General features: G+C 45.6%; 1 protein-coding gene across 9 annotated transcripts in view; it reads right to left on the bottom strand.

The window, feature by feature from the left end:
• Positions 1 to 13,789, bottom strand: part of LOC115030650 — a 575,682-nt gene that overhangs the window by 38,785 nt on the left and 523,108 nt on the right. For all 9 annotated transcript variants that reach the window (XR_003836253.1, XR_003836256.1, XR_003836255.1 and 6 more), the window contains one exon: positions 11,081 to 11,366. Coding sequence is in view for 5 of the 9 variants with exons in the window: in XM_029475596.1 (XP_029331456.1) it covers positions 11,081 to 11,366 (286 nt within the window). In the remaining 4 variants the exon portion in view is untranslated. The remainder of the gene's footprint in view (positions 1 to 11,080; positions 11,367 to 13,789) is intronic.

Below are 13,789 nucleotides of genomic sequence, written 5' to 3'. Positions count from 1 at the left end.
TCCAACTAGTATTTCAGGAAGCTGGCAGAGTCAGAGGTGGTGTGCCATTGTTCCTGCGCTCATCCGCGGCACTGCGCTCTGTCGCAGCCCCTCTTCCAACCTTGTCGCCAACACCCACTCACCCCCTCTTCTCACAGTACAGACGAGAAGTTAGACCCAAGCCTCGGGCCTCAGCGCCCTCCTGGCTTCCGTGTCGTCGGCTCGGTTCCCAAACACGAGTCCTCTGCCCATGTGGCTGACTGTAGAGCAGAGCTAGGACCAGGCCTTGTTCCCAGCTTTCTCCTAGGCCGACTCAGGTGTGGCTCAAGGAATCGCAGCACGTGTCCTCAACCCTAATTCCCTCCTCCACCAATCTGCCCCATCCAAAGGGTGCAAAGGCAAAGCTGGAACTCTGCTCCCGCTCTTTCTAACTCCCAACCCCGACACAAGAGGATTTTTAGTGGTGGCAGTTTCAGATGAGACCTTGGGGACGAAAGCATCAAGGGAAAGAAGCTCCCGAGTGCAGGGGATGGGGGAGGGTCACGCAACTTCCTGGCATCCCACCGCGAGGCACGGAGGTGGCATTTGGGCTGCGCTCACAAACTCCCTCCCACGCAGCGTTCCCAGGATGGGGCAGCGCAGCCGGCATTGCCCCTGCTGACAGGCACGGTGGTAGTCACGAAGGCCCGGCCGAGAGGCGCCGGGGCCTGGGAAGCGCGCGGGGTCCAGAGGTGCAGGTGCAGGCGGAGAGAAGGCCCGCCGAACCCGAGGAGCCGGCACCAAGCAAGCCCAGGCTGTGGGAGAATGGACTGGGGGCGGGGGTAGGGGTTCAAGAATCTTGCCCGCCCAGGACCCGAGAGGGTAATTTTAGCCGATCTCCCATTGTCCAGACGTAAAGATTTCAATCGGCAGGCGCTCAAAAAGCCCAGAGCCACAGCCCCACGTCCGTTACAAATAGGTAGTTTTGTTTCTCTTGTTGTCGCTACACGGAGTCAAACAAAGCCCCGTCTAAGTTTCCCTCCACTCTCTTGTTGGAACCTTTGTGGCTAAAATGCACTTGGGTACAAAAGAGGGGAGAGAAGGAAGAAAGTCCTGATGCCATTTTTTTTTTTTTTTAAATAAAGAGCTTAAACCATCAGGGTTACTTATTTTCTTTCTTTCTTTTTTTTCTGCAATACTCTCGCGGCCCCTCCTCCCCTCATCTACCCCAACTCTGCCTAAAGAAAACGTTCACAAGGGTATCTGCCGGCCACGCTCCGCTCATTGTCCTTACAAACTGCCCTGTTTATCCTTCCCTCTCTGCCCACCAACGCCTCTTCCCCACCCCCACATCTCCAATCCCCATTCTCCCAGGCTTGGCTGTTATTGTCACACTCAGCTAACTATGCCCACTTTAGACCCAGAAAAGTTGTGGTAAAGAATTTCTGTAAACTTGAAATAAATAATTTCTTCTCTAGTCCACCCCTCTCCCTGCCTCAGGTTCTCCTTAAGTTTTGGTTGCTATAGTTCTTGGGAACCCGGAAAGGACTTATAGAAACGCGTAAATATTTGGGACTCTTCAAATTAAAGCATTGTTTTCTCCTTAATCGGGGTGTACTATTACGCTCAACACCAATCTCTGGAGACCAGAGCAAAGGTTGATCTAGGGAAGGCGGCCACCGACTTTTCAGTGCGCCTAGTTTCTGAGATGTGACTGCTGCGCCCCCTGCTGGTGGACTCGCTTTTACTAGAGTGCTTTTACCTTTAAAAGAAGGTGTGTAAAAATAAAGTTAAAAAAAAAAAAATCCGAGGAGGATGGAAGATCAAACTAATTACACATAATCTAAACAAAAGAAAAGTTAACATATCATATAAGCCGTGGGACGAAATCATAAGAATCAAATTTAATTTGCTTAACTTAGAAATGTACATAGAACCGCCAGATAAGTGGGAGGTTAAGCGAGGGGAAAATAGGTATAAATTATGAGATTCAAAGTATGAATGAATTATGATTGTCCGCGCGCCACGAAGGGCAGGCCGAGCATTCACTTTGTGATTGTGTATGTATCTGTAGGTGCTTAATAGCATTTTTCTGAAAACTTAGAAAAAGCTTATGGATCATTAAGTTTGAAGAAAAAAAAAAACCCCCAACGAGTCGATGTGGACAACGGTGGCGAATATTTATTAATATAAATACTGATAATGGATGTCGATAAAAGAACATCTCTTTAAATCTTGATATCTTTCTTTCAAGGTTAGTAGGAAGCAGATTTTTTTTTCCTTCCCCCATTGGGATAGTCTGAACCTCTCCGATGTGTGTTTGCACCTGAACTCTGTAATAATCTACTTAAAGAGGGTAAGGGGGTCTGGCTAGGTCTCTTGTTAATTGCTTTATCATATGAATAAACTATGGGAGTGCATTACAGTCGTGTTATCATTTGTGGTATTTATTTGCAGCTTTATTTTAATTAAGTCTACTGTACTTATCAGAGGCAATAAACTAACGGTGGCTGGTGTTTATGCATAATAATTTGCGACGAAAATAAGATTAAAGAAGATGGCGGTAGCAAAACCTATTTTCTCATTAGAATATTTTTAGAACATATTGAAAAAAATTAGATCACTGGCCACCCGATTTCAATCCAACACCATCATAGTCCCCTAAGTATAATAATAACTATGACAGCCCCAGCCCATGACAGAGGCAAGCCTCTTTTGGGGTTATAATAGCTGACTACAGTACCAGCAACAATACACTATTGACTAGCAGAAAGAGACTTGGAACAGGGTGCTTCATCCTCTGAGAATTTAAAATGTTGCTACTGGCATAGTTTATGAAAATTGGAAGTGCTTCATCTAATGTAATACTTCCCTTCATGGGCAGCAAAAAGCTATACACTTTTAGACCAGCATTAGTGATTAGCATATGCCTGGAGTAATCAGATTTTATTTTGTTCTGCTATTGGCCCAAGCCAGAAGCCTTAACTGCCAAGTATAACCCAATTTTATTTAAAAATCTTTTACATTTTTCTCTCCTCGACGAGTATTATATCTGAAGCCAACTGACAATGTTGTGGAGGTGCGGACTGTAGACTTATTTTTTTCTTCTTAGTGGCAAATAGAGGTTTAAGTTGCAGTAATTAGCGAGAACTAGCCAAGCATCTTACTATTATGATGCTTGTTAAAAACGCTTCGCTCCTGCATCTGCATTTGAGTGGGTTCCCCTCCTCTCCTAATCTCCTTATGGAAATGAAGGCGAACGGCAGGGGACCTGCAGAGTCTCGGAGAATGCCCTTGTTAACTGGAATTTCTCAGCATTGCTAATTAGCAGAGTTTGACGACCACCAGTATTGGGGGAAAGCTCTGTTTAACCACTCGCCAACCATTCCGAGGAAGAGCAGACTAATTTTATTTTGTAATTAAAATCTGAAAAGGGCCCTATTTGACAGTTAGGGCTATGAGAGTTTTATCTCCCCGAGAAATAATTACTGCCTTGATAACTCAATTTTCTGAAAAATGTCAACTGTGGGTTCCAAAAGTTTTAATTTCATTACATAAGGAAAAGGAGCAAGAAAAATAAGAGAAAATGTACGGAAAGGCTTTCTAATTCTGGAACTGGTTAAATATATTGGGAACCAGCTTTAACCAAACCAAGTGCTCCCCCCCTCCCCTTTAAGTTCCTCTTTCCTTTAAATGCTAGCTAACCTTCTAAGCATCTCTTCTGACCACAACCATAGCAGGGATCCTTCTGCAGCGAGAAACATTACATCGGAGCCAGGCATTCAAGAGGCAAATAAATCCAAAAATAAAATAAAATAACAAACCCTGAAATACAAAAACTATAGAAAAGTTCATGATTTTAAAAGCCAAAGATGCAGAGGCTATTGAGAGGCGTAGGGAATGGCCCATGCATCTGATGAGGTTCTGTTTGTCTATGCCCCAATACTATAGGAAAACAGAGAATTTATGCTTCCTTCTGCCCTCTAAGTCACAAAAAATGCCGGGTCAATCCACATGGCAGGTGGGGAAACTGCTGAGCCTTCAGAAGGACCAGAGCTTTAAGATTTAGGAAACACAGATGACGATAGAGAAATGCATTTAGAAGATTTATTTTCCAAATAAATAAGTACATAAAAAAAAATCACATACCTTCCAAAAATAATCAACAAGAAATGTGCTAGAGAAATGAGGATACGGAAAGTTAGGGTAGGAAGTAGAAAATGAATCTCTTCACTGTGAGGTTTCCTCTGACCTAACTTCCCTTCACTGACAAGACTGCAGGGGACACCTTAATGTTCCTAGTATAACTGAGGAAAATGGCTGTTCTTTCATTGGTGCCTCACCCATCCCATTTCCTTCCCATGGTCAGTGTTAAACTTGGTAAGTGTGAGAGATGACTGACAGGGTCCATAATCCATGTTTCAAGATGCTACAAAGAGCAACCACAGACTTTTATACCTTTTTGTTTACCATATGGATACAAGGTACACTGCTAATTTAAAATTGCTCAATAATATTTTTTTCTCCTTGTGTCTCTCCAGGATCTTGCCTTTAATTTTCAGAAGTGGTATTATACGAAACAAATGGACAAGGGGCTGTTGAAGCCCAGACCCAATTTTACCAAATAATTTCCCTCAAGAGCTGCAAGGACCCTTGAAACCTGCGGAATGCAGGGTGGTCTGCCCAGTGACCATTGTGCTCAATTCATTCCACCTCTCACTGATGAAGTAAATACATTTAAAAAAAAAAAAGAGTTTGGCAGTTAGAAACTTAATATATTTCCCTCTTGCTTTTAACTGTATGTATATATATATATATATATATATATATATATATATATATTTAAAACTGCCTTTTTGAGTCTTCTGGGTTGTATGTAAAAAAATCACATGACTTACAATGGTTCATGTATTTTTAGATCTTTCAGATATTCAGATCAATTAATTTTTTTTTCTGGGCCAAGGATTCACACTTCACTATTTTTCATTTCCATTTCATGAATTATCAACCCTGAGATTCTGTTTCTACCACTGCTGTTGCTGTTCAGGGGAAATGTAGTTTGCCCATTAGATGATCTAATTGCTTTAAAGACAGAAATTCCCCTGTTAAAGACAAACCGGAGGCAGGAAGAGCAGCTACTGTTGGTCTTCAATTGCACTTCTGATTCTAAAAATCAGGGGTGTGTGTGGGGGGGGATAGGGGGTTGGGGGGATCACCAGAGAGTCCAAACACTCCAGAGAGACATTAGTCCTTTTGCACCTCCAAATCAACGCTTGGAAGTCTATGTATACACTTATTTGACAGCCAAATATTTTAGGCAATTCATCCTACCAAAGGCATACACACATGTCCTTCTTTTGTCCGATGGCCCTGATTGTTTCCCGTAATTTAAAGAAAAAGATGTTTCTTTAAAATTTTTCTAGCTGCAATTACTTTATTTAATTGTGCCATCTAAAAACAAACCCAAGCCTTCCTTGAGGTTTTTCTGGCCCATATTAAGTGACAGCAATGCAGACCAGTGACATGTGACTGCTGCAGCAAAGTCCAAGGAGCTGGAACACTTAGCCTCGAGCTCTGTCTTTCCTCCGTGACCTCACGTAACTTTCTGCTTTGTGTCACTCAAAAGCTTCCTTTCCGGAAGCTCAGCCCGATGGCGACCGGACAACAGAAAGTGATAAGCCTTGGAAGGCGAGGTCTTAGGGATACCTAAGAGCAAGCCGAAGGAAGGGGAAGGGGGAGATCTGCTTCACTGCACTGGACTGTTTTTTTTTTTTTTTTTTCAGGGAACAGAGGAAAGCTTTCCACCTGTAGCATGACAAGAAGCCAAAGCAAACCTGTGTGGTGAAACTCGCCCACAATCACCACCAGACCTAAAGGAAGCCAAGGCTACTTCACGAAGGTTTTGCCTGTGGTTCGTGCTAAAGAGCTGTGAATCGGTATGCTCCCATCCTGGGCGGGCTGGCATCCTTAAGGCCTTCTCCTGACATCAGGAGGCCGCTTCCAAAAGCTCTTCTAACCTCAAAGGCAATGTCTGAGAAGTCAGCTTTCCCTGAGGCCCACTTCTGCTTGGCCTCAGCATCCCTCCCAGCCCAGGCTTCCAAACCCATCCTTGCAGAATTCTCAGATCGCTGGCCTGATAATCTTTAAAGCCTTCTTCTTAGCTGGGGCTCTGACTTTTATCTCTCCTCCCACCCTTCTTGGATTTTTGTTGGCGGCCCCCACTCCTTCTTCCTCTCTCACCTCCCCCCCCCTTAATTTGGAGATCACTGACACACTATGCTGTAATGAGTCCTTCAGAAACTGTTATGATCTATGGTGACAGTCTCCACACCTAATTCACAGATTATTGACAAGCACCGTGGGCTCAATGGTGTCAAGTTGTACTTGTGTTATCTGCACTCTTCAGCAGCCCACGTAGCTGCTGGGCTCTGGTTCTGGAGCCACAGCTTGACAGTTTATTGAGAGATGATCATCTGTCTGCAGCTCTGCTCCTTTCAGTCTGGTCCGGTTCTTTCCCTGGCTCTTTGTCTGGGACTTAAATTCCAGGAACTAAAGGTTTTTCAGCATTTAAAAAAAAAAAAACAAACCAAACAAGAAGACTAAACTCAATAAACGAAAGCTCATCCTCGAACCTGGATCTTATTAATGAGCCTTGTCCCTGCCCCATCTCCAAATAGCCTGCCCAAATCCAAACCACACACCCTGCTTCTCAGCGTTTTAAGCTTGGGAGGTAGGGAGGGAGAAAAGAAGGAAGGAAGGGTTGAGGACTTGGCCTGGACTCAGTGGACCTAAGCTAAGTTGGCCCACCCGGCTGGCTGGCTCACAGGATCTCGAAAGACTCACTACTTTACAAAGCAGGGCGCCCAGCCAACCCGCCAGGGCTCAAGCCTGGATGCGGCGACTACAGACCCGAAGCGCCTGCCACGCCCCTAAAGGGTACAGCGCGGCTGGGGAGATCCGGCGGGATGCCAGCCCCAGGAGGCTCTGCCTTCTTGGAGAACTCAGTCCCTGTTTGGCGGCCTTCCTAGTCTCCAAAGGTGGAGGGGCCTCCTCCCGGCTGGCAGTCCTGTGGCGTGGGATTGGGGCCGGGGCTCAGCCACCTGCGGCTGCAGAATCACAATGCAACCGAGCATGGGTGGCGCGCTCAAGCCTGGCTCACTGCTTCTTGCTCAACCTGGCTGTGCATTCTCCTCCAACATGGCTTAGTTGCGGAAATTAGCGGGCTGCACGCCTGTCCCCGCTGACCTTTGCCTAGGTCTTCTGTCGGCATGCTGGAGAGAAGACTCCTTCACCGACAATTCTTCCACACTCCGCAATGGCGGTTGTCTAACCCTTTTGCAGTCCGCTTCCGAGGCAGGGCCTGTTCTTGGTTTCTCTACTCTTCTGCTTCGCGAGACAGATGACCGCAGCGCTGGGACCCAGGACGCCCAAGAAGCGTCCCCCAGGCTCCTCGGTGCGCGTGGGGGTCACAAGACTAGTCCCAGGTTGGGATTTCCCTAACCAGGCCTAGCCTCTTCGTGGAAAAAGGGTGGAGGTGCCGAGGCAACGGCTCCTGAATGTCCATCATTTCGACCGACTGTCGGGTAGATTTCTCAAAAAGCCCCTCTCGTCCGAGATCCGATCCCGGAATCAGATGAGAGGGCATGTCATCGCGCGGAGCAGCTCCTTTAAAAACCATCTTGGATCCGCTAATCTGGAGCAGGAATAAACACACCCTCAACAGCAGATTTGCAGGGAAACCACATTAAATGTGCAGAATGCTATCCTGTTAGGATATGTTAAGCTAGTTTCTGATGGCAAGACCTAACCTTACTGATAAAAGTTAAAACGGCAAACATGTCCCCTAAGTAGGAAATGGCCATTTTGTTCATTTGTTGATTTTTTAAAATTTTAAACTAAACAAACCAACATTTCCCGCTTTGTTGGGAAGTCAGAGACTGCGTTCTTTTTGTAGCCCGCCTTTCTGAATCAGTCACAAGGCGGCTACTTTCCCTCCCTCGCTGACAGAAGTTACAGCTGTTTCTTACACAGACAGGTTTGGAAGTATTAAATAAAACAAATCAAAACTGTTTCCAGGATAACTTGGATTCCTAACCAATAAAATGTATCACAGACCAATCTCCCCTGAAATTCTACATTGATATCAAAGTAGAAAAAGACACCTGTTTGGTAGACAATAGCTGTATTTAACCGATTGCCAGGAAGGGAAAGTTTGATCAAGACTGGTTTGAGGGGAGGGAAGAGGAGGGGAGGTAAATACTTGAAGGAGAGACAGGACTTTTAATTACATTTTGGAATTAATAATCAAATATAAACGAGTTACTTCATCCACTAGACACACAAGCACTTTATACTTGGAAACCTTGTATCTGAACCGCAGCTGGCGCTTAAGCGAAGCACTCTCTTCGCTTTAGTGTTATTTTATGAAAAGCGGACAAGTGGAAGAAGCATTTTTCTTTCTATTTCCCTGTAGTACCATCGCTTAGCCTCTAAAAGAAGACCTCAAACCAAGCCAGGATGCGGGTGGGGGGAACTGGGGTGTAAGGAGGAATGCCGTTTTTTAAATAAATGAAATGGAAAAGAATGTAATCTCTTTGGATTTTGTTGAATTATAGTTATCTTTTCGGGGCATAAAAACTTGTTTCCGCACCCCCACTTCCTTTTCTGACGGCAATAAAGAGTTTTCTTTAACCCCAGGGCAAGGGCTGAAGCGGGTTCGGGAGGGCGCTGTGTATCTCCCACTGCGTCCAATAGGGGGCGCTGGCGCGAGACCGCGGAGTCGCTTCTCTTCTGAGCTGCTCCGGGCCCGACCGCCACAGCCGCTGGCGGGGTCGAGCGTAGAGCTTTCGTCTTTGCGGATAAAAAGAGATTAAAGGCTAAATTCTTTTTGGGTGGTGTGTGTGTGTGTGTGTGTGTGTGTGTGTGTGTGTGTGTGTGTGTGTATGAAGAGAGGGTATCAGTTTTAACCAACTACGAAAATGTAGAGCTTTGATGTTCTTGTAAAGAAACTCCTATGGGTTGTAAAATTATAAGGTTTCTGAGCCAATACGCAGCTACACTGTGTGTGGAAATTATTTAATTAAAAATATATTTTCCATACGTTCATACGATCCTTTAGAAGTACTTTAAAAGCTGACGCTTATTCTTTTGGCTGGCCTGTTGACCCTGCCACAAGTTTCTAATACTTTTATTTTAGCTGTGTTGAAGGCCCTTCTGTTAATTCGAAGTGGAAAAAAGAAACTCAAACATTTAAATCCCTCACTAAACAGTTACTGGTCTGTTTCCTTCCATACTTTCTTTAAACGGGGCAGTTATGTGATGGACACATTTTACTCTGTTGGCGCCTCAAAGACAGGTATAAATGACAAAAAGGAATTCTAATAGAAAAAACTGGGTGTTGGGCCACATAACCATCGTTAGTACAAGAAGTCTAAATAAAATTGTAACCCATCCACCCCCACCCCAACTTAAAAAAAAAAAAAACCAACCAACTACCCTTCACCTGTATTTAAATAGCGTGTCTTTAATTACAGCGGCGGGGGTTGCCTGAGGCTGGAATGAAATTAGCAGTCATTACCGTCCTTTAACTCCGTGGTGCTTTGATCAGCACTAGATTAGTTTTGCAGTTCTAACAAAGGCTCTACAGCAAGCAGTGGGCTGTAAATAAGACCGCGCGACCTGCCCTCAACACCTTTTCTCTTGTCAATCATAGCTTTATCATTCAGCCCAAGATTAACCTTTATCTACCAAAATTTTAAATAAAAAAAAAGGGGGGGAAAGGAGGAGGAGGAGGAGGGGGACGACGAAGAGGAGGAGAGGAGGAGGGGGACGACGAAGAGGAGGAGAAAGAAGGAAAGGGAGGCCCCTGGCCACTGCACGCCTAGGTGACAGAGGTCCTCAGGAACCTCCTTGAATTGCGATGATGGGCGGGTGTCAGGATCCTCAGACTGGCCTTCCCAACCACACTTCTCAGGCTGAGAAGCCCCCCTTCCCCCACACTGCTCATCCCCACAGGGCCTCGCTCCATGAATCAAACAGCCAGCCATCCTCAGCTTGGAGGCAATACGCGCGCCAAAATCACCTGTACTAAGTTTCTGGACTGAAAAATACCTATCTCTTCTACTAAGTGCAGAGCAAAGCAAAGCAAAGCAAAGCAAAAACAAACCAAATCAATCAACCAGCCAACCAACCAACCAACCAACCAACCAAACAAACAAGCACAACAAAAACCACAGCTTCAGCAGCTACAAAAAACCAAACCAAAGCAAACCAAAACAAAAACAAAACAAAAAAACCCAAACCCTTTGCGGAGCGTGGGATGGCGAAGGTAATGTCGCTCGATTTGTCATTAGAGGGCGCCAGAGAGTAGCCCAGCGCCCTAGCCAGCTTTTCTCAGCCCTCCCAGATCCCAGCCTCATCAGCCTCTGTATTCCCTCTCAGGTAATATTTCTTGATGATCCTGCCCCCTTGCGTTTCTATCTCCCTCTATTCCAGTTGCATAAAGAATGAGGGTTAGTCATGTCCCCTGCCTCACTTTTTTAAATTCAAGCTCTCTTTCACCCCAATTACAGCCCCCTCCCTCCAGTCCCAACAGGGATTGAAGTGAGCCCTTCAGCTTCAGCATCTGAACCTTTCATTCCAAGTCACTGCGGTCTGCACAAGAATCTTAGTAGGAGAGCAATACTAGAATTTAACAGTTTTAAGATGGAAACCCGAAAATTTTCATTATTGGATTTACCTATAGGGACTCACGGATGTTTAGTTTTCGCTTAAAAAGAAATACACACACCCCTTTCATACATACATACAGCACCTTGATTATGTTCAGACCTCAAAACTATCTGCTCAAAAGAGAATAAAATGTCACTTCAATTCTGCATTTCTTAAAGAGATCTTAATTAGCATTTAATTCCCAAACTTAACACCTTCTGACTTAAATCGGCCTGTGTTAAATAACTGCCACACAGGGTGGGTATCCAGCTCTCTTAAAGGTCACACACACACACACACACACACACACACAAAGAGGCAGAATAAGAGGAGAAGAAATTGAGTGAGTGTGTTGGGGGGTGGGGAGAGGTAGCTAGCCTTGAATGTCAAAGTTGGGTTGCAAGCTACTTACGCGCGCGACCATGCCAGATCAGGGTGTTGTCTTGTAGCAGTTTGATTGGCAGGTAAAAAGCACTGAACGTGAAGGCTCCGGAGCCTCTCGTCAGCCCAAGCTGGATCACTCCTCACCGGACAGAACGAGTTGAAGGAGCTCGCACTTCCCCCCTCTTTCTCCATCCAAGGCACGGAGAATCCATTTCGGCTTTTCTTCGACCAGTCTCTCCCATCAGCGTCCTGCCTTCCGCGCACCGCCTTACACCAGCTTCCAAGACCTAGTCTAGCTTTGCCTCTGCAATCCCCTGCAACAAGAAAAATCGTTTATGGCTTAAAACCCCAAATGGCTGATTTTTTAAAAGAGAGAGAGAGAGGGAGAGGGAGAGAGAGAGGAGAAAGAGAGAGAGAGAGGGTGAGGGGGAGAGAGAGGGGGAGCGGGAAGAATGCACCCAGAGAACAACAAAAAAGTCAGTTATCCTAACACTGCTCTATCCCCCACCGTACAGAAGAATAAAAAAAAAAAAAAAAAAACAAGCTTTATGTTTTTCAGTGGGTATTCAAAGATAATTTGATGCCATTGTTTCTGCTACAGATGGTTCTTTTAAATACAATAACACGGTTCTTTGTGCAGGCTACTCACAATAAAATCCAAAGCGTTCCCCTGAATAACCATTTTGTTCTCTCTTGTATGGGGCCAACAAAAGATTCCGTGAGGTAATGGGTTCTGTTTATTGAAGCCCATAGAATAGGGGTTTGATAAAGATTTTTTTTTTTTTAAGCAGAAGACCTTGGAAGGTCGGGCTGATCTCTTCATATTTTTTATTAAAATATTTGTCCAATACATTATTCCTTGGTGCAGCTGCAAGCTTCCTCCTCAATTCTTAATCAGCCCAAACATCTGTCTCTGGAAGGCTTTAAAAATCTGCATGCAATTGTATCAGTAGTGCAGTAACCTTATGAAACCCCAAATCTTCAGGCTCACTACAGTCTTGAAGGCAACGCAGTTTCAACTGCCTCTGGGGGAAAGGACCGTGGGGGGGGGGCGGGGTAGAAGAGACAGGCAATCCCAGTTCCAGTAACTTAAGGAAATGTGGCTTTCCTCTTCCCAGGCTGGCGGACCATGCTACCAAATGAATCAGACACACGCATCTCAACAAGGGCTTCTTCCATCTTGAGATGTGCCTCTTCCGTGTGCACAGGAGGGGAGGCATGGCTCCCAACCACCCCCCCACCCCCACCCCCACCCCAAGCTGGCCTTCCTCTCTGCTAATCTAAAAATCCTAGGCTGGGAGCCTAGGCTGAGAGGAAGCAGTTAAAGGTCAGTCTCCAACACTCAGAGAATCCTACTCTTAGCTCTCTTTGATTCATTCCTAGCTACTTGTGACTCTGAAGGGTCCTGGGATCAGACCGATGGCCCACCTCCAGCCGCAGTGCCCGACTCTCAGGGTGGCTCTTCCAGCCAGCTGTTCCCTTTCTTTCAGTTGCTTCCTCTCACTTAGGAAACCCAAACATGAAAACTCAAAAGAGGGTCCGAATGAACCCCGAGCAGCGCCCCCACAATGGGACAGGAGACACTGCAGGGAAGTGGTGAGTTTGGGGCGGACCTTTCTGGCTACATGGAGGACAGGCTGCTCCTTAGGCCTGCAAGAGCCCAGAGCCACAGACTATACTCTCCTGACTTGTGCCGTCAGTGGTGTAACAAAACCTTGGCAGCAAAATCATTTTAGGGCTTATTTCTTAATAATTTAATTTCTAAATTATTTGAGAATTATCTCACAAGGCAGCCCCAGTTGGCCTGGGACTCACTATGTAGACCGGGCTGGCCTCGTTGCCTTTGCCTCCAGACTGCCGAGATTAAAGGGTGCACCATCACACCTGGCTTAAATTATTTATTGTAGAAATTGTTGAGATAAGCAACCTAATAGAAGTCTGAAAAGAATAAAAATTGTGGCACAACTTTAAAAAGTTAAGCATCTCTCTCTCTCTCTCTCTCTCTCTCTCTCTCTCAGTATTTTTGGTACAAAGCACACGGTTTCTCAGTGGCCCTGGTTGTCCTGGAGCAAACTCTGTTGACCAGGCTGACCTTGAACTCAGAGATCCTCCTGATTCTGCTTCCCCAGTGCTGGGGTTAAAGGTGAAGTTAAGCATTTCTTAAGACTGGTTGAAAAAAGTGAGCCCCATGTGGTGCTGTAAAGCTCTCTCCTAGCATGCATGAGGTCATAGGCTTAATCCCCATTGCTGTCAACAAGAAAAGACCTTGAGCCTGTGTGAGTATGTGTGCAGGGAGGGAGGGATCTTTACAATTGCCTATGGAATGTGTGGGTATTTTCTATTTGGGGCAGTGTGGGAGTGGGTGGGGCACCATACAATCAGTAGGAACACTTCCAAGAACTGTGGGGATGAGGAAGGCAAGTGTGACTTGAATGCCCATGTTGTCATAGCAACTGACTCTGGAAAGACCAGAGTGACCATTGTATCTCTCTCCCTATGTTTCCACTATTTAGATTCACAAGGATGTGGTCAAAGTTTCCCCATGTTTTACATGGACTGAGAGAAGACTCAAGCTGATGACCCCTCTCCACAGAGGAAGCTGAGATTAGACCTGTACCATCCCAGCCCTAAGAAGTTTGAAATTAGTTGTCCCTTGTCTCCTGGAAGCAATCAAGAAGGTGTGGCACATGCTTGTTTGTGTTCGTGTGTGTGTGTGTGTGTGTGTGTGTGTGTGTGT

This window comes from Mus caroli, chromosome 3 (assembly GCF_900094665.2).
Source record: "Mus caroli chromosome 3, CAROLI_EIJ_v1.1, whole genome shotgun sequence".
Classification (NCBI taxonomy): Eukaryota; Metazoa; Chordata; class Mammalia; order Rodentia; family Muridae; genus Mus; species Mus caroli.
Note: the sequence above shows the minus strand (reverse complement) of the source record. Positions and strands in the feature narration are given on the sequence as shown.